At 54.1% G+C, this 19418-nt stretch overlaps 9 protein-coding genes across 9 annotated transcripts; 2 read left to right on the top strand and 7 right to left on the bottom strand.

The window, feature by feature from the left end:
* PG985_014052 (uncharacterized protein) lies at positions 1 to 838 on the bottom strand (the record flags this gene model as incomplete). The annotated part of the gene is made up of 3 exons (XM_066833818.1): positions 1 to 166; positions 268 to 451; positions 601 to 838. The coding sequence occupies 3 exons, from the start codon at positions 836 to 838 to the stop codon at positions 1 to 3; spliced, it is 588 nt and encodes a 195-aa protein (XP_066678558.1).
* Positions 839 to 1599: 761 nt separating this feature from the next.
* PG985_014051 (uncharacterized protein) lies at positions 1600 to 2202 on the top strand (the record flags this gene model as incomplete). The annotated part of the gene is made up of 1 exon (XM_066833817.1): positions 1600 to 2202. One exon carries the CDS (start codon positions 1600 to 1602, stop codon positions 2200 to 2202), a length of 603 nt encoding a protein of 200 aa, XP_066678557.1.
* Positions 2203 to 4369: 2167 nt separating this feature from the next.
* Positions 4370 to 5902, bottom strand: PG985_014050 (Proteasome subunit alpha type-2; the record flags this gene model as incomplete). The annotated part of the gene is made up of 4 exons (XM_066833816.1): positions 4370 to 4396; positions 4452 to 5618; positions 5696 to 5752; positions 5834 to 5902. 4 exons carry the CDS (start codon positions 5900 to 5902, stop codon positions 4370 to 4372), a joined length of 1320 nt encoding a protein of 439 aa, XP_066678556.1.
* A 1646-nt stretch (positions 5903 to 7548) lies between these two features.
* Positions 7549 to 8977, top strand: PG985_014049 (glycoside hydrolase family 6 protein; the record flags this gene model as incomplete). The annotated part of the gene is made up of 5 exons (XM_066833815.1): positions 7549 to 7796; positions 7870 to 8045; positions 8102 to 8426; positions 8484 to 8624; positions 8698 to 8977. The coding sequence occupies 5 exons, from the start codon at positions 7549 to 7551 to the stop codon at positions 8975 to 8977; spliced, it is 1170 nt and encodes a 389-aa protein (XP_066678555.1).
* A 577-nt stretch (positions 8978 to 9554) lies between these two features.
* On the bottom strand, positions 9555 to 10786 carry PG985_014048 (uncharacterized protein; the record flags this gene model as incomplete). Its single annotated transcript, XM_066833814.1, has 2 exons — positions 9555 to 10009; positions 10084 to 10786. The coding sequence occupies 2 exons, from the start codon at positions 10784 to 10786 to the stop codon at positions 9555 to 9557; spliced, it is 1158 nt and encodes a 385-aa protein (XP_066678554.1).
* Positions 10787 to 11527: 741 nt separating this feature from the next.
* Positions 11528 to 13490, bottom strand: PG985_014047 (uncharacterized protein; the record flags this gene model as incomplete). Its single annotated transcript, XM_066833813.1, has 3 exons — positions 11528 to 12403; positions 12456 to 13216; positions 13442 to 13490. The coding sequence occupies 3 exons, from the start codon at positions 13488 to 13490 to the stop codon at positions 11528 to 11530; spliced, it is 1686 nt and encodes a 561-aa protein (XP_066678553.1).
* Positions 13491 to 15019: 1529 nt separating this feature from the next.
* PG985_014046 (uncharacterized protein) lies at positions 15020 to 15659 on the bottom strand (the record flags this gene model as incomplete). Its single annotated transcript, XM_066833812.1, has 2 exons — positions 15020 to 15198; positions 15368 to 15659. 2 exons carry the CDS (start codon positions 15657 to 15659, stop codon positions 15020 to 15022), a joined length of 471 nt encoding a protein of 156 aa, XP_066678552.1.
* A 1026-nt stretch (positions 15660 to 16685) lies between these two features.
* Positions 16686 to 18041, bottom strand: PG985_014045 (uncharacterized protein; the record flags this gene model as incomplete). The annotated part of the gene is made up of 1 exon (XM_066833811.1): positions 16686 to 18041. One exon carries the CDS (start codon positions 18039 to 18041, stop codon positions 16686 to 16688), a length of 1356 nt encoding a protein of 451 aa, XP_066678551.1.
* A 758-nt stretch (positions 18042 to 18799) lies between these two features.
* Positions 18800 to 19075, bottom strand: PG985_014044 (uncharacterized protein; the record flags this gene model as incomplete). Its single annotated transcript, XM_066833810.1, has 1 exon — positions 18800 to 19075. One exon carries the CDS (start codon positions 19073 to 19075, stop codon positions 18800 to 18802), a length of 276 nt encoding a protein of 91 aa, XP_066678550.1.
* Positions 19076 to 19418: the final 343 nt, after the last annotated feature.

Raw genomic sequence — 19418 nt, 5'->3', positions numbered from 1 at the left:
CTACATGTCCTTCGAGCCCTTGCCGCTATCCTGGATCGACCAGTCGAGCGTGGTAGCGCCGTTAGGCTGGTTGCAGTTGAACTGGCCGGCACCCGCGACGAGACCGTCATGGCCGTATTTCGAGATGACCAGACTGGTTGCGTCTGCAATGTCCTGGTTTCCAATCCTGCGAGAAAGCAAAAGGTCAGTTTCTTTTGACTTATGACTTATAATTGTGATGAAGAAGGGTACGATGAGAAGGGGGACGAATGGGGACAGACAACTCACCAGACGTGTCCGTTGAAGGTGTCGACGCCAGAGATGTAGACGGCGCAAGTGCCGGCAGTGATGATAGCCAGAGCGGCGCTTTCATAGTCCCACGTATCCCAGTAGCCGAGCCACTCGGTGTCGAGAAATCTGACGAGCTCTTGGCAATCGTCGCTACGGGCGAAGTGGCCGGTCATGGCACCCGCTATAATCAGACATGTTAGCAACGGCCGTAAGAGGCTCAGCGAGAACGTTTGATTGCGTATCTTGACATCTCACTAGAACCCCAAGATTCTTCGAGCGCTGGGCAAGGGAGAGCAAGTTCGACACTGATAGGACATGAAGTTCACTTACTCTGATCGCCGCGAATGCAAATGCTCTGGGTGGTGGACGTGCGGACGAAGTTGGACTGAGTAGAATCGGCACCGGGCTTGGCATCGATCATGGTACCATTGGCGGTCATGAGCTTGACAGTGACATCGGGGGAGGCAGGCGTGTTGTCGTCGTCACGAACGGACTTTCTGGGGATAACGACAGCCTGAGCTTGGAGTGCTGTAAACAGCAGAGCCACGAGGAACGTAAGGAAATGCATACTGGCGGCGTTGTTCTTTCGTTTGAGTCGGTTTATGTCTATGATGACGATGCGATGGTGTAGTTTGCTTTTGGGTGGAAAGTAATGTGTTGCTGAGAGGTTTGGGTTGGTGTGAAGCAAAAGCCGAGAGAAGGAGGAAGCTGGTGGCTATATAGATGCTGTAGCCGGAGTGAATGTAAGGACTACTGTCTACACAATAATAAACATTCACTGTTTTTGCTGTTCAAATAAGCATTGAATTTGCCGTCCTGGTGTCAGTATAGATTTAAGGGGCGCCTGATGATTCACTTCTTGCAGCCTACACATGTCGATGCTAGGGGGAGGACTGATTCAAAAACAGGCTTGGAGATAATAGACCATATGCGACTTCGATGTTCCCCCATACTGTATTCCAGGGCCGGACATTGTGATGAAGCTCTAGTAGCATTGCAAGACACACGAGGTTTAGGCTCTGTCAACATCGACTATCCGAAACTATACACACACCAAGGGGAATTCAATAAATGGCCCCACCCTCACTACTTTACATTACCAGTCACCTATTTCCTTTCTCCGAGTTCATGACATGGTTAATAAAAACTCAGAACCCAGAGTATCCATGGAGCTTACGGAGTTACCTGAATTAGGTATAAAGAAATCTATAAAGATGTACGTCAATAATACTGCAGAATTATTACACAAGACTATATCATATTCAATTCCAAAATCATTACGTACTCTATTGCAGACTCGCTTGGCGAAGTTTCACCGCCCCTGTCAAAATGGCTGCCAGCACGTCCGCTTCCCCCATCATCCATCCCAGAGATGCAAAGTATTTGCGCGACAGAGGAAGGCTTTTAGGGCCTGATGAGAATGGGTTTCTTCGAATCCATAAGAGGCCTCTCGACGAAGCATTTGGCCTGCACTTCGACGATTCCGAATATTTTGATCCGACCACCGCCTTCGATATGATCCCGGCATCGCTGGTATCCCGTGCTACGTTGGTCTTTATCGGCTTCTCCGAGCCGACCGCAGAACTGCTTTGGGCCCGGTGGCTTCTCCATGACCACCAACAACACCCCCTGGTCCAGCCTGGTGATGACGACACCTTCTATTTTAATTCGTTCCTCGTCTTCGCCCTCGGAGCAATCTCATCCAGTACCGTCTTCTCCTACCCCAGCACAGTTTACCGGGTCGCGAACCCCAACGACTCCGAGGAGCACTGGCGCCAAACGCTCAACTGGTATGGTCTACGAACAGTATTCATTGAGGCTGTTCTTGACCCCAATTATGGGGAGCGACCAGCGAGTGATATCTTGGTCATGAGGGTACTGCACAGGAGATATGAGCATCTGGTCAAACTCCGGAATTTCTCTCATTCGTGAGAATTCAGCAAATCCAGAAGTAGTCTGGATGGGGTAACACTGCTACAGACCTAGGAAAATCTATTCTACTAGGTTTGGAAAGATGGTGTATGGCAATAATTAACGATAATGGCACAAGTGGCAGTGGGATGGGATCACATCGTTCCAGGGGCGGGGATAAAGTAATCACGATTTTGCTGCTAGAATCAAGTATACAGGTGGCGCCAAATAAGTTCTGCTGTTGTGACCTGAAATGAACTGAGGGTGGGGGGAAACCCCCAGTATACAATAATCTCTTCCAACAAACCTCACATATCACCAGCTTTTGCATCCCTCGTGAATATTTTGCCATCAACATATGTTTCAACATATGTTTCAACATATGTTTCATCTATGTTCCAGATAATGTGCCTCGCCGGTCCTGTAGAGTCTCTCTCGAAACGAAGAAGTGTCATAGTGGTAGGGTGAAAGCACATGCTCCTGCTCTGAAAAGCAAGCAATATTGAACCGTAACACACCGTCAGCCTCGTATACTTTGAGATACAGTGCCCTACTTGCATGCCAGTACGTCCTAACCAGGTTCTGATACAGAGGCTCGCGAGTACCCTGCTTGAAGTAATCCTCGGGGGTTTTCTTGATCTTGCAATAAGCGCCCCTCCATTCTTTGGCAGCCTGCTACGCATACAGCACCATGTCGACTGGAGTGTCCACATTCAAGACCTCTTGGAGGTGTATGAGCGACCCAGTCGGCAGTATCTCCCTGAGCGATAGTGACAATAAACCAAGTTCACCCCCCTATGGGCGCACGACCAGGCCAAGATTCCCTTCAACTCAGAACAGAGTATCGAGGGCCAGATTAAGGCGTCAATACAAATAGGAATGATACAGCTCCGGTAGCATGTGCTTATTGAGCCACCTCAATAATACGTTGAGTGCAATAGGGCCAACTGCTCTGGGCACGCCGTAGACGCGCACGTGAACTCGTTAAAACAACATCGTGGCGATTCCATGATTGAAAAACTTGAAAAGTAGGGGTATCGACCGAGTTACCTTGGGTTATAATCGCATTCCGTAACAGGGGCTTATATCCTAGGACTAGGAAATTACAGAATCGGTTTGCGCGAAGAGGAAAAAGAAAAGCTTGCACAGAACTCGAAGTTGGGACCTCAAAAAGCGAAGGGAGTGACTCACCACATCCATAGTTCAGTCAATAGAAGTCAATCAGCTACTTCGCTGTCAAAATCAGCCATTATTTGGCTCCTTAACCTTACCCAGGCACATCTGAGCTAATTTGGGGGAAGGACTTGACTCACCCACGAAAGAAGAGAGGGCGAGGAGAAAGGAAAAAAAGAGAGAAAAGAGAAAAAGAAAAGACTCTCAAGACCAAAACTGCTCCTCACAAGACTCGAACAGCCGGTCTTGGACTTAAGGTGCGCAACCTTATTTAATATCGGTGACGGAAAAGGACAAAAAATAGATTTGAAGCAGCCGCTCGGTCGCCAAGTGTTTTACCACTTGACCATCTAGTGGCATGACATTCAATCTGGGTGGTTCCGGTTACTGATCCTCTAAGCTAACAGGGCATATATTGGCAAGGTTTGAACTCGGAGACAAAAGGACAAAAAGTATAATGAAGTGGTTGTGGGAACGGGCATCCACAACGTCCCAAGCACTTTGTCTTTCCATTAGGCTAACTACCGCATGTTATACTCTAATGATGCTACCTGTTGGGGGGGGGGGGGCTTTGGAACTATTGGGTTTAAATACTGAGGTCGACGGCCGTGGCTGCTCAAAAGTTGCGTTCGATTTCGGGTGGAAGGTTTGTACGTCCCTGGCTCACCCAAGCTTACCTACCCCCTTTTCCTCTCAAGTGTGGGCCTCGCTGCCCTGGAAAGACTAGAGGAAGGGGGCGCAGGGACAGTAATACAGTTTGAAAGATCACACATGCACCACAAAGAGCCGCGAGGGAATTTGATTCCATGTAGGTCATACTGTGATGAACTAACTGGTCACTCCAGTTGTCGTCAACCTCGTAACACTTGGTATATTAGTCTAGCGCCTACGCCGGCTACACCTTTTTGGGGGAAATCCTCCCGGCTTTATTACGAAACCAAAGGAAGATCATGTCGCCAAATCACATACGTCTCCCTAGACACCAACGCTGATGCTTTTGATTATCCTGGGTCCTCTACATGATAACTTCGTTCGAGACATCCTGTGAACGTGTTAGTATCAAGCGCGTACGTATAGGATGGGAGAGTGCTTCTTACCCTCTTGAGCTCCTTGAAGGGCAGGCAGACACAGTTCTGCACGCGGACCTCGTCGTTGACCTTGGTCTCCTTGCCCAGGATGGTGATGCTCTGCACCTTGACGCCGTTCTTGATAATACTGGTGGTGTGGGACGTGACCGGGGTTGGGGTGCCTTCAACACGGGCCCAAGCACCTACGGTGCTGTTCCAGCCGACAATGCTGTAGAGCACGCAGGCATCGTGCTTGATGTGGCTGTCCTCGAGGACAATGGTCTCCTTGACACGGGCACCGGCGCCAATGACAGCGCGGGGACCGATAGAGACGTTGGGGCCAAGCTTGGCGGTGGGGTCAACCGTGGCAGTGGGGTGGATGAAAACGGGAGCAATCAGGTTCGGCGAGGGCTTGGCCAGCTCCTCGGAACCGTTCTGCCCGGCCTTCTGGAGGTAGAGTGCATTGGCAGGGACAGCTGATCCTGCAGTCTTGATCTGGCGCCAGAAGTCCCTGGTCTCGTAAACGAAGAACTGCTTGCTGTCGGCCAGGTCACTGAGAATGTCCTGTTCCAGGCGCAGCACCTCCTTCTTCTCATCGTCATCGTCCGCCATGAAGCTGGACTCGAGGTTCTCGGAGGAGGGGTACGACACGAGACGGGGTCGGTCGGTGCGGCGCTTGATGGCGGTCTTGATGCTGGGGAAGATGGCATCGACACTGAACAGGTAGACACCACAGTTGATCAGGTTGGAGATGTGGCCCTCGGGCTTCTCGACGTAATGGAGGACGCGGCGGGAGTGCGAGTCGCTGACAATGCAACCGAAGTTGGTGGCGGCGTCGTCGCTGACCCGGGTACCCAGAATGACGGCCTCGGCGTCCTTGTTGTCGAAGAGCTCGGCCATCTCGTTCAGAGGGAAGGAGCAGCAGACATCGGAGTTGAGGACGAAGATGCGCTCGGGGCGGCCCTTGAGGATGGCATCTCGGAAGTGGTAGAGACCGCCAGCGGTGCCGAGGGCCTCGTACTCTCGAAGGTACTTGATGGGCAGGTTGGGGAACTCGTGGCTAGCATCCTTGATGAAGTCGCGGAAGACAGATTCGTCGTAGTAGCCGATCATGACAACCTCCTGGATGGAGGGAACCTTGGCGATCGCCGTAAGGCAGTGCCAGATGATGGGGTGGCCCGCGACATCGAAGAGGGGCTATTTATGTTCGGATATTTAGTTGGAGTGCAATGTCATGGTAGGCTAGACAGGTATCGTCAATTCGCAGTACTAACCTTCGGGACGTCGAGGGACAGAGGTCGAAATCGGGTGCCTCTGGAAGGACCGCCGACCTAAGCGTTGAGCGAAATGCGGTCAGTATCTCTCTGTTGCCAGGTGGGGCAGAACCAGTAACAATAGGATCGCAGACTCACCAGGATGACGGCCTTGGTGTCCTTACCGGCACCGCCGGCCTTTTCGCGCATGGGGACTTGAAGACTCATGCTGTTTGTGGGTAGGTGATTCACTCGAGGGATGGGACTGGTGATGCTGTGAACTCGACGTTCCCCTGTTGTCGCCGAAAATGCAATGTTGACTTCCAATACGGGCGCCCCTCGAAATTCACAAGTGTTCACACCGTTGTGACTTGATTGGACTGAATTGAATTGGGGGGATCCGTAACAGGGATCGTGCATCTGCAGGGTTCTGGGAGTTCCTGGTTCGCGCCATCTTTTGGTGGGATGACCATCGTAAATCGGAAAATCTTTCGGCCCACCGAGAAACCGACCAGCAACCAGCCAAGTTACTCGGTTGCCAGCCACCACTTTTCCAAGGAACGTACCTCTCAGGGGGCGGCTAGTGCGGGGTACTCAAGCCACACCCACAGCTCCCAACTGGCTGGACTTCAAGCTTCTTGCAGAGCTCCATCCAGCGTGCCCCTCCACGTCCCAGCCGCTACGAGGCATCGTATCTGCTACAATCTTTGACGACTCTGTTCGTTGAGGATCATCATGCATGGAATTCTTTCAATACCTAGGAGCTATAAGACCCGAATATTCAACATATCTCATTCGATACTGTAATACGAACAAGAGGACTTCATGACCACTACCTTGGAAGGAAGCTTGTCTGTCCCTGGACCCAGGGAGTGCAGCTGTCTGGCTTTCGTCACGCCAGAGTCATTAATCCCCGCGCTCATCCCCCCTAAGCCGGCTGCCGGGACCATCCAGACACGATCGGCTTGGCCACCCCAGAATCGCCGGAGATTTAATTAGTGGAGGCCGCAGGGCGTGCTCGAGTCTACTCATGACATCGCCGAGACATTGATTGACGGCTTGGCCACTTTACCGATATTGCTTGAGAGGAGCTTTTACCCGTGCCGCCGCGTCGCCATGCGGTTAAATGTGCATTGACATCGCTTGCCCGTTCAGGACGCGGAAGCTTGATTCGCCTTGCAACGGGTCAAGATCACCACATCTTTGACTGAAACGGCCGCCAAGAACACCGATCAGGCGCGCGACCACGGTCTGCTGTGGAAAAGATCACCAGGCCTGTACATAATGAACCACCACCAACTTTGGTTCACCACCGGCCCCGGCGCCCGACCTGGGGCTTGGCTACTACATTGCAATCAACCAGCCGCCCATGGCATTCCATGGCATTGAAGGCCTTATTATTATCACCGCCCTGATATGCCCCTTCTCCTAGATAATACAGTCTACAACAGCCCGCGACGTAGAAACGGCCCGCCAGCCGTGATATACATGTGACCCAAGATCTACAGCACCCCGCCATCTTACGGGATCCTGGAAGATTACCCGCCAGGGACAAGGCTTAGAAGGTCGATTACCCCATAGTCCCAAGGGATATGCACCGGGATTCGGCACGAATGGGTTGCTAGTTAGACCATGTGTAGACCCAGGACCGAAAGGACGGAAGGACATGCCCCTTGCCGATGTGAATACGATGGCGTGGCAACTGAAGATCGGAAAGATCCTTTTCGTCCAGGGCTCGGAAAGAGCCTCAGTTTGGTGTCCTTGACTGGTTATATAAGACAGCCAAGTCTCCCCATGTTTCACCACCCAGGCAGTTCACCACCGTCATACCCAGGTTCCTGTCTACGTATAGAAATAGCATCCGCCCTCTCAATATGAAGACAACCACACCTTCGCTCTTGGCCCTGGCCACAGCAGCCGCCGCACTGCCATCGCCCGTCCACAAGCGTGCCTGCGACGCCGCTGTCAAACTGGATGCGGGCAGCAACGTCTTCCAGGAGTACAACCTGCACGCCAACTCCTTCTACCGAGGCGAGGTCGATGCTGCGATTGCGAACCTCAAAGACAGCAGCTTGGCCGATGCGGCCAAGAAGGTCGGCGATGTGGGCTCGTTCCTCTGGCTGTACGTTCAAACTAGACTAAGAACCCTTGAAAGGTTTTGAAATCTCCTTCCGTTTACTGACATTGGGATCCAGCGACACCATCGCGAACATCGAGAAGCTGACCACGGAGCTCGCCACCGATATCCCGTGCGACAACATCTTCGGTCTCGTCATCTACGATCTTCCCGGTCGTGACTGCGCAGCCAAGGCCTCCAACGGAGAACTGGCCGTCGGCGAGCTCGACAGGTACAAGACCGAATACATCGACGGTATGTCTCTATTCAAATGTGCAAGTCCGTCTCCCATAGCTAACGAAATATGCCAGTCATCGTTGGGATCCTCAAGGAGCACCCCAACCAAGCCTTTGCCCTCATCATCGAGCCCGACTCGCTGCCCAACCTGGTGACCAACAGTGATCTGAAGGCCTGCCAGGACTCCGAGGCCGGGTACGAAGAGGGCGTCGCGTACGCCTTGAAGGAGCTCAACTTGGACAACGTCGTCATGTACATCGACGCCGGCCACGGCGGCTGGCTGGGCTGGAACGACAACCTCAAGCCTGGCGCCGAGGGGCTTGCCAAGGTCTACAAGGCCGCCGGCTCCCCAAGCCAGGTCCGTGGTATTTCTACCAACATTGCTGGGTGGAACGCTTGGTGAGTTTACTGACAAACATTGGTCCTGCCACTCGGACGTAGCTAACAAAGCACCAGGGACGAGACACCCGGCGAGTTCTCTGATGCTTCCGATGCCCAGTGGAACAAGGCCCAGAACGAGAAGCTGTACACCGAGATGTTCGGTGCCGAACTGGAGAGCGCTGGCATGCCCAACCATGCCATTGTCGACACTGGTCGGTAAGTCTCACACAGTATTTCCTGTTGCTCGCGCACTCTCAAGAGATGCAGAGTCTAACTCGCTCCATCACAGCAACGCCGTCACCGGCCTCCGCGAGGAATGGGGCAACTGGTGCAACGTCAACGGCGCCGGCTTCGGCGTCCGCCCGACCGCCGACACCGGGTCCGAGCTCGTCGACGCCTTCGTCTGGGGCAAGCCCGGCGGCGAGTCCGACGGCACCAGCGACTCCTCGGCCACGCGCTACGACTCCTTCTGCGGCAAGCCCGATGCCTTCAAGCCTTCTCCTGAGGCTGGCCAGTGGAACCAGGAGTACTTTGAGATGCTCCTCAAGAACGCCGACCCCAAGTTCTAAATCGGGCGGAAACGGTGGCTCGAGACAGGTATCGCGGCTGTCATCATGGAATTAGTTCTCTTCGATCTGTATATAGATATTTGAATGGGGGTAGGGGGTGGAGTGGGCTTTGGTTCACAGCTGGTTGAACGTGTTGGGGTGTCTTTCGCTATATTTATATTGTATAATACAATATGCCTGTCTGTAGCATGCAATTCTGGCAATGTCAGTTTGCCCAGACAATCTGTGTCGTATAAACCTTGGAGTCTCGCGGGAAAATGGATTATTTGGCACTTACCGAAACTTACCAGTAAGTACCCCTTGTCAGTACCAGTGTAACACCCACATAGTGTGCTTCTTTGAGGGGATTACTAGTATAACTTCAAGGCCATATCAACATGATGTGGTGCAGGTTATTTCAATAGTCAAAGCTTGCATGTGAATTGATATGTACGTGGTCCCTTCCTCTCAGAAGAAGGGATAACCATAAAAAACCACCTTCTCTATGTTCTAGCATCAAGCCTATATACAATTCTCCGTCCTCGCCCGTATCCCCCTCCCTCCTCGCTCTCTCTCTCTCTCTCTCTTCTACCCAAACCTAGACCGACGGGTCCGCATTCTCCACCAACATCTGCACATACTCATCAAACCAAACCCCCGCGCGCGGCGCCCCGGCGTAGCCACACTCCCCATCGCTCTCGCCCCCGGGCTTGATCCACACGATGCTGTCGACGTGCGCGTTGTCGACGGCGGTGCCCGGCCGGATCCCGAACCCGGCGGGCGACACGTTGCACCAGTCGCCCCACTCCTCGCGGGCGCCCGGCAGCGCGACGCGGCCCTGGTCGATAATGAAGCGAGAGGGCAGGCCCTCGGCCTCGAGGAAGGGCGCCAAAGAGTCGGCGTAGTGCGACTCGTCCCACGAGTTGCTCCACTCGGTGAAGTTCTCGCGCACGCTGGCGACGAAGGGGTTGTAGTTGGACACGTTGGTCGAGAAGCCGCGGATCTTGGTGCCGTTGCCGGCGAGGCGGAGGACTTCGCCGAAGACCTTGGCGGCTGTTTTTGCGTGTTAGTTTTGGGTGTTCACGGTGAGGTATGGGGTGAGAAGAAGCGGTTGAGGGGTTACGTACTGGGCTCCAAGTTGTCGTCCCAGCCGAGCCAGCCACCGTGGGCGGCGTCAATGTAGAGGTTCACGTTGGGGAACTGCAGGCTGCGGATCGCCGTCGCGATACCCTGCTTGTAGACATCCTGCGCCTTGTTGCACAGCTCGATCTCCAAGTTGGTGACGAGGTTGGCGAGGGAGTCGGGCTCCAGCACCACGGCGAAGGTGAGGTCGGTGGCGCTGCTGAGCTTGTCGGCCCAGGGGGCGAGGTACTCCTTCTCGTAGCGCTCGAGCCCGCCGTCCTCGCTGTCGAGCTCGCCCGCGCTCTCCCCCGCGCTGCAGTCGCGGTCGGGCAAGTTGTAGAGGACCAGCCCCACGATCTGGGGCGTGCCCGTCTCCTCCTGCACGGCGCGCGCCGACGCGATGGCCGCGTCGATGTTGGGCAGGCTCGCGATGTTGGACACCCAGACGAAGGTGCCGATGTCCTGGATCGCGCGCACCTTGTCGGCGTTGACCGTGTCGCCCCGGCTCGCGAAGGCGTCGTAGGTCTCGTCTAGCTTCGCGGCCCACTCCGGGTTCGCGAACAGCTTCTTGCCCTCGAATGGGTTCACGTCCTGGCGCTTCGCGTAGTGGGGGCGAGAGGCGGAGGTGGACGGCTGGCTGAAGCGGAGGGGCTTTGCAGTGACCGATGCCGCGGCTGTCAGTGCCAAGAGTACGTCGGCTGCGCGCATTTTGGCGGGTGTATGTGCAAGACTGACAAGACAAGAATGAAGAGTAATTCAGATGAAACTACACAGAGCTGAAGTAGACGGCAGATGGTTGGTTAGACGAACGCGACGAGTAAACCAGCAAGCGATTCAGGGAAGTCATCGCTGAGCCCATCTTATATCCATCAGCTAATGTGCACACCATCTCCAGGCCCCCAATCAATCGCGCAATGCACCACGGAATCGCCAACAACGTCGCGACCTCGGGAGGCCAACCGAAAGCCTGACCCGCTGCCCAGTGCTTGTCGCGGCCTTGGACGCGGTATCCCGCGCACCTATATAGGTAAATGGTGGTGACCTGACGAAATGCCACGGTCTGAGGTTGAGATCCGGAGGGTGCTTTCCCGATCGGATTAGGCTATGATCGGCCATTTTGCGCCAGATAGACTGCTCGTGGGGACGGACAAATTGCGTACATAAGGGGCAAAGCCCCATGCCAAGGACGGAGCCGAGATCCAGATTGAGTGACGGCAGGAACACGCCCAAACATTCTGGCGGCATACTCGATCCGGGGGCCCGCCTTAACGTCATGGTGTACTTCCCTGGTCCTCTTAGACTCGTTCAGGACGAAGTGGACTTTATGTTTAATGTATATACAATTTTTTTTATTTAGACCTCAAATACTATGTGCTGCTCAAGTACATGCATCGGTAAAGACAGGGTCTAATTGTTATATTTGGCTTTCCCTTGGCACTCACACTTCCGCTACCCCAGCTTCTGCAGACTCGCCTGCCGCATTTTCGCCTGGAGCTTCTCCTCGTCCATGTCCACCGAGTCCGCGTCGCTGCTCTCCTCGCTACTGCTAATGGTGCTGAGGGAGCGGGCGTCGTCCTCGCGGACCAGGGGCAGTCGTCCGACGACCTGCCCGTTGAACAGGACGGTGCGGCGGTGGTTGGGGACGGGCCGGCTGAAGCGATTGTAGGCGACGAAGTAGTCCTCGTCGGCCGAATCAGGGCGCGCGTTGGCGGGTGGCGGCACGTAGACGGTCTTGCGCTGCACCTGCACCGCGTCTTCGACGATCGGGGGCACCTTGTAGAACCGGTACAGCGCGTCCAGCGCCGGGATGCTGAGCCCGTGCACCACGACGCTGAAAATGACTAGGAAGTACACGCACGGCTCCAGCGCCTTGAGCAGGTTGGCCTCGCCCTCGTCGGCCGACTTGAGCTTCGGGAACAGGTGCTTGGTATGTTCGCAGTAGAAGATGGCGCCGACCCCGATAGGGCCAAAGTACCCCATGAAGAAGGCCTCCTTCCAGTTCTTGATGCACGACGGCATAGTCTTGTACGTCATCAACATAGCCGGGATGCGGCGGAAGACCAGGACCAGGAAGCCCAGTCCGAACAGGCGAGGCACGGTGATGCCGGTGCCGTCGGGGTCGTGGAACTTGCCCCACGGCATGATGATGCCGACGTACATGAAACCGAAAAAGTTGAGCAGCACGTCGATGCTGCCGTTGACCTCGTCGTGCCGCTCGAGGGTTTCCTGGAGGTACACGCCGTCCCAGTTGAGGGCGACGCCCGCCGCGAAGCAGGCCAGGAGGTCATTGGTGCCGATGCAGCCGCAGGTGCCGATGATGAAGAGCTGAGTTGGATGTCAGTTGCTGACCGTCAATTGCCGGCAGGGTGGTACTTACAGCAAGCGCAACGGGGAACAAGAGATAGCTCTCCGAGTCAATCCAGCGGCGCTTCAGGAAGAAGTTGATGGCCTTGCCCGCGCTGAAGCCCACCAGTGCACCGTACGGTATGGCCATGAGCACGACGTACAGCCACGTCTCCACGAGCCACTCGACCATGGCCTTGCCAATCCCGCCGTCGAGGCGACCGACCTCGCCCGCCCTCGCGACCAGCTCACCTGCCGCGTCCACCAGGGTACGCTTGTGGTCGGCGCCGTGACTTGTGACCACGCCGGGCAGCTCGGTATGCCGCATGAGGGTGATGGCGAGCATGAGGAAGGGGAAGCCGAAGCCGTCGTTGGCGCCGGCCTCGGCCGAGATGATCTCGCGCAGGGGGCGGGCGACGTACATGTCGGCGAAGGGCCCCTTGGCGATGGACTGGCTGAGGACGGGGTCGATGGAGGTGACACAGGCGCTGATGGTCAGCGACGCCAGCAGCGTGATCTTGGGGATCGTGGCCAGCAGGCAGCCCATGGTGAAGAGCCACCGGATGGCCGTGATGGGCACCAGCAGCAGCGCCATGTTGTACCAGTTGGACACGATGTACTTGGCCGGCAGCTGGTAGCCCGCGATGAGCAGCTGCACGCCCATCATGACGCGCATGAAGCCGAGCGTGATGTACGACTTCTGGTCCTCCGTCAGGTCGCCGGTCGCCCAGCGCGTGGCGTTGAGGAAGTTGGCCACGAGGGGGCCGAAGACGATGCCGATGCACACGGCGGGTACTATTATGCGTTAGTGTGTGTCGTCTGTCAAAATAGCTAGGGTGGATCGAAGTGGATGCGCTTCCCCGCGAAGTAGGACGGGTTGTGGGGAAGACCTACAAGCTTCGCCAAGGAGGGCCCTGTTCTTAATAATAACTGAGAAAAGTCCATATAAAGTGATATAGCCGCCTGCACTGTCAAGTCAGTGGACACGAAGGCTTTCGTATAAGATACAAGGGAGCTCACCAAGCACGCTTAAGACAATATTCAACTCGCTCACATCAAGAATCGGCATCTTTGCGTCGGTTCAGGAGCTCCTAGGCTCCAGGGAAGAAAAGAATGACAGAAAAAAAAAAAAAAAAAAAAGGAAAAGACCGGCTTTTAGGATAGAATTAAATGTATCCACGCAACGAGAACAACAAGCAGGCTGATCCATAGGAAATTGTTGGAAGGAGTAGGGTCCTCCCGACTCCTGATAAAGAGCTCCCGGGACATGATGTAAGGATCGGATCAGCGGCGATCTCCAAGGATTTCATTTCTTGTGTCTCCTTTTGCTTCTATATATCTTGGCGTGGAGATCGGATCAATGGCGATCTGGTGATCCCCAAGGATTTCAATTCTTGAGTCTCCTAATGCTTCTATACATCTTGGCGGGGAGACCCACCTTTTTCTTTTACTGCGTTGGACTTTGGTTCTAGAAAGGTGTGGGAGCTGCACCAATAGGCTACGTGCCGAATTGGTGATGGGAATTCGCTGGGCGTCCCAACTTCGAGACAATATGGTGTCAGCCTCTCAATCGACCACCGCATGAGATGACGCTCTAGAACAGCTCAGTGCACACAACCCAAGCATAATTGTCATATTATAGGCGCGTATTCCATTACCGGGACACCGGTAATTACGTGGTAGGCCATCTAACAACTGACAGTTTCATCCGTCCGATCCCGGCCAGGTGATCCCTGTCAACATGATTGTCGACTCAGTTCAGCGCCAACGTCGTACGTCGGTCGTTGAAATTCCCGTTGTTGCCGCCTCATGAAAGCAGAGACTAAACGACAGCATGTTAACATAAGGGCAAAATTGAAATAATCAAACGCATTACTGACTGGATAGATAGGCTAACAGACACTAGTAAACATCCGAGGTTTGGCTTCCACTTGGTATTCGCCATCGGGTAAGCCACGAACGACACGGAGTCGGCCAAGGCTTGTCGTCGGCGCCAACGCATAGTCGCAAGCACCCCAGTACTCGCCTCGATGACGCGTAGCCGAGAGACTTTTGGTGTTATCAGCCTTCTTCCCGACGTCACCCAAGCCGGTCAAGTCCTGCGATCGCTTGGGTTGGGGTTCGTCTGTCATTCTCTCTTCCTGACATGTATCATCGCCAAGCGATCAATTTCAAAGCGAATAGTTGATCAGACGGGTGCACGCTTCATCCTAACGGATAATCATATAACGAAATATTTGAATCCTCCTCGGGCTTTGGATCTGTTTATCCGACGCCTATATCGAATTCTCAGGTGTCGGCTTCGCCAATGCCCAGTTAACTAGTCGAATCACTATTTGCTGGTGAATATCAAACTAAATAATATGTCACTGAGCAACACCCTATAAAGTCGGACTACTCAGTCACCGAGTAACGATTATAACGGCATAATCACAGCAGGGAACAATGCATGGTGTGGCTTGGTTTCAGATTCATCAACACCCCTAGCTGAGAGAAGATATCTATCGACCATAGTATCCTGAAGTAGTAATATGGAAACTATGATAAGAGTAGGGGTAGAGATCTATCCATCGCCTTCCGTTGCCACTGGGAAAGCCATCAAGGTCCCATTTCCGGTTCCATATTACTGCTCAGTTGCAGATCGCCAGAAACATCATCATCATAATTATCGACAACAGCTAGGGCATATCCGGAGCTGCATGGTTGGCGCTGAGATTTGACAGTCCCACGCTCCACTGTGCTGCATGCCGAGGTCTCGGCAGCCGGGTCCGGGGGCACTGGTGTCCTCGGTAGATCATGGTGTCCAGCATCTGTGGCCACCAGGTCATCTCTCTAACCAAACCAACCTTATGTGCCGAAGCTCACTCACCCAGAGACAAGGGATCTTTCATTTCGATGTCTGACTCTCTCCCACGTCGTCACCAACAGACTGGCAGCGCTTCTTACTTGCATTGACCTCCTCGGTGGGGTCCCTCTTTCTCTTCTTCTTACCGGTGGTTGTTTTCTCGCTGTCGTGGATCTCTTCTACACTGGAAGTATAATAGCCTGGGGGGTTCTTTCCGATTCTGAGCACCGGTAGCTCAAGACCTACCGTGGCAATACTGTTCTCCTTTCCACGGTAGGTGCCGAAGCCATGGTCACTGGCCAGGACCTCCTTGATGGATGGCAGGTCTTGGCCTCCGCCTCCGCCCGAGGTCAGCTTCTTCAGCTGTTTCGGGGTAGGCTTTCTCTTGGCCATGATCTTACGTGTCGTCAATGCAGTGGCCGAAGTGGCGTGCTGTTGAGTTGGGATCTATGGCGGTCGGGTGAATAGTCTTTGAGGCTGTGATGAGACTTTGGAAAAAGCCAGGAAGTGTTATCTGGGTGCTTGGTTCTTCCGTTTTCTGGTTTTCTCTTGTTATCTGCTTGATGGAGTGGGAAGGGTAAGACAGGACGACTTGAGTTTCCGAATAGGGATATATGCCTACTACTCCGTCTCTGTCTGTCCTTATATAACTGCTTGCAATCGGCCGTGGCGTCTTTGCTGCATATCCCATTTGCGGGTAGCCGATCGCTGTTCGTCGAGGTCAAAGGGCGAGTTATCCCCCTAATAATATATCTAGAGAAACGCCAGTAATGTTTACCTAGACTCTTTGAACTGTTACGTTGAAGCAGTCGACCATGCTCTATCTAAGAAGCCAACAGCTCCGCCTCCACTACGCCGTTTATGCGGAAGAATAGGCTAACACGGCTCCTCTAAACTCAGCTGGACCTCAATGAACAGTGTCTTATGGCTTACTTCGATACGCAAAACAGAAAACGGCCATGTTACACTGCGTGCTTCAGGGATGCCCACTGGCCAATCGCGAGCACATGCTTCGTTTGGGAGGGGATATGTGTTCTTGGGTGTGGTATCATGAGCCTGGTGGCTGCAAACAGCGGTTTTAAGCACAGCAAACAGAGTGTGTTGAACGTTATTGGGTCAAATCGGCCTTTCCTCTAACCCCATGCCGGTGATGCACCATGGGCCTCCGCATGCCTTCTAACATGCATATCCATACATATCCTAGCTATGTTCACATTATAGCATCGTTTCTTTGGGGACTGAATTTCTCGCTGTGGCTATCGCGGTTTGACGGGCGAGTGATTTGGGATAGAGGCCGTCGCGAGCCGCGTCGATGCAACGTGAGCTGTGGGATCTATCGATTATGCCTCTATCTTTTGAATAATAGTACAACACTCCAAGCGGGGCTGGAAACCATTTTCCTTACTCTTCCCTATTCTATCATTTCCGATTCCTCGTTTGGTCGAGTTTGCCCGAGGCCTTGTCCTCCATCGTGACCCAAGCCCATTGGATAGATTCCAGTAACTCCCGTTCGGTCTCATAGTATTGGGTGCCAGGGGCGACTTCGGGTACCCAGCAGCCCGTCTGCTGCATTTCTAACGGGCCATGGGGGCCGTTACGCCATATGCACCACACATACTTTTCCTGCCAGGAGAAGACGACGGGGAGGTTTTCGTTATGCCGGTCCTTCCCCCACAACTTCCAGGCCTTATGGCCACCCGGACCATAGGTCTTCATGAATAGAGGCATGACATGCATGAAGATGACCTTGTCGGCCACTTGCATGCCGCTGGGGAGACCGGGCTTCTTTTCGGTCCAGACTTCGTAGGCTCCTGAGGCTGGGCCTGTGGTAGGGACCTTGAGGGTGCCGTTCGGGGCTGTTTCCAAGACGTTCTTGAGGGTGTTCCAGGGGAGATTGTCCCAGTCACTCGCCCATCTAAAGTGCGTGGAAGGAGTCTCCGTCGCCGCGCGGTCAGCGTGCGAGCAACGCTGAGGGACAATGTTTACCCAGAGGAGGCCCGCCCGGCCGTCGGGCAGTGTCTCCAAGGTGGCATCGGTGTTGTCCCTCTCGAAAGGCTGGGAGCGTATCACATTGCTGACCATACGCCATTCGTCCAACGCCCAGTCTCTCGCCAAGCCCAGAGCTCCATGGAGTTCGGAGATGGCCTTGTTTATCGAAAACATGCGATGCTGGCCGGACTGGAGGGCGCCTCGGAAGCGTCTCTGGAAAACGCTCAGAGTCTTCACGAGGGCGGAGCGGAGCTGGTGGTAGAGCTTGATCTTGTACTTATGGTTGGGGTCAGGGTTAATCGTCTTGCGGTACTCAAAACACTCGCCCGTGGGCTTGTCCTGAGGGCGAACAAAAGCCTTCTCGTCAGGAAGGAAGGAGATGAGTGGCGACCTCTTCATGTCGACAAGGTTGAGTAACCTGGCTATTTGGCCAGGGAGAGGTTTTAATGCGGGTGATGCCGATGCCGGTGCCGTGGCCTTGCCCGCCGCATCAGGCGCATGTTTCGGGCGCTCGCTTTCATCAGCGTGGCCGTCGCGTGCGCCAAGAGACCTCGGAGGTCTTCGTGATTTGGATTGGCGACGCCCAGTAGTAAGGGGCTTTCCCGGGTCGCTAGCGCTGGCAGGATGCGCCGCGGTGGGGCCAGCAGCGGCCGAGGAGGATTTGCGAAGCTGCTGCTGCACCAAAATTTGCCTGCAAAACGGCGGCGGCGGCGGCGTCTGAGCTCGAAATGTCGCTCGCACCGCTATTGAGCCAAGCTTCCGATGTCGGAGCCACGGGGACGCCATGGGGCGACTGTGTGATGGAGGACGACTTACAAATGCGTTATGAACGACTGCATGATTGATGCATGGATGGATTTGAAGAAATGTTCCTTGCACCAGATCTTCCAGCTGGTGCCAGCTGCCAAAGTTCCCGACCAGCCCCTGACGGACGTTTATCTCCGTACCTACTTCGATTAAGTACTTATTGAAGACATTAACGACAGCTTATTGTTTTGAACTAACCAATTCATGGAAGCAATTATCAGGCATATTTACAATCTGACACTACTGACTTTTTGGTCGTGTCCGTATTCCGCCCTCCTGCCCCCACAACACATGTGAGAGCTTGGGCATGATGACTCTTCCCCATTATCCGCTTCAAGCCCATGCTTCTAGTAACTCACCCTGTTATACAAGTTGTTCGATGCATCCTCGGATATAACAGGAGATTTGGAAGTCAGCAGGTGCACTCTTTTTGATACACCCCGCACTAGTTAATACTAATGCTGCAGATTACGAGGAGGCTTGTGAACAGAAGGTGGGCAATAAAATTGGTAATTATGGCGATAATGTAAAGTGGTTATGACGGTAGACTTGGCCATCTACTAAAAGCCAGGTCAGACCCGTGAGATTTGAATACCACCAAACAAAAGGCAAGTGTGGGGAATACGAGGTGAGCCACGAACCATCTCATTGAACCACATGCCCCAGATTTTGCTATTGCGAGGCCACGACTAAGGGATAACCTCCAGACCTGGTACTAAAACAATGACGGCAAGCTCCTATGCCTTGCCACCACGCTTGCGCCGCTTGACGTTGACTCCCTCGCCCCGACCGTTGGCCTCCGAAATACTGATCTGGTTTGAAAGCCTATCCTGGCCGCTAGTGGCTCTCTTCCCCTTAACGGACCGCTCAGGTGTGCCAGGCCTACTGGGCGAGTCCGAGATCTCGCCGCCAGTGTCACCGTTGGACGGTATGTCGCGGCTGGGGGTTGTGCTGGGTGAATTCTGCATCAAGGCTGAGTTCTGCTCCGGGGCCTCGCCCTGGGGAGGCGACATGTTGGGTGGGTATACTAGCGGCAACCGAGAGAAGGTCCCGGCGGCGTAAGTGAATTTTTGGCGAAAAAAGGCGTCGCGCTCGGATGGAGTCTCTGGTAACTTCATTGTAGATTGACCACAACGCAAGCAAAGCTTACCAGGATGGTTCTGATCCTGTTTCTTCCGAGACCAACAATAGAGACCACGCATTCCACAAACTCGACAGATATGTGTCTTATCAACATATACCGCGGTGAGGAAAAGTTTGTATGCGTCTGGCGTCTGCTTAGCTGCTCTTGCAGCGAGAAACTCTGACCACTCGAGCTCCGTGGGTTCCCCGTGAGGCTTGGGGTTTGGATTTCTT

The sequence above is a fragment of the Apiospora marii genome (genome assembly GCF_038362585.1).
Source record: "Apiospora marii strain CBS 49790 chromosome Unknown utg000011l_segment0_segment0, whole genome shotgun sequence".
Classification (NCBI taxonomy): domain Eukaryota; kingdom Fungi; phylum Ascomycota; class Sordariomycetes; order Amphisphaeriales; family Apiosporaceae; genus Apiospora; species Apiospora marii.
The sequence above is the reverse complement of the archived record's forward strand: the minus strand, read 5'-3'. Positions and strand labels throughout refer to the sequence as shown.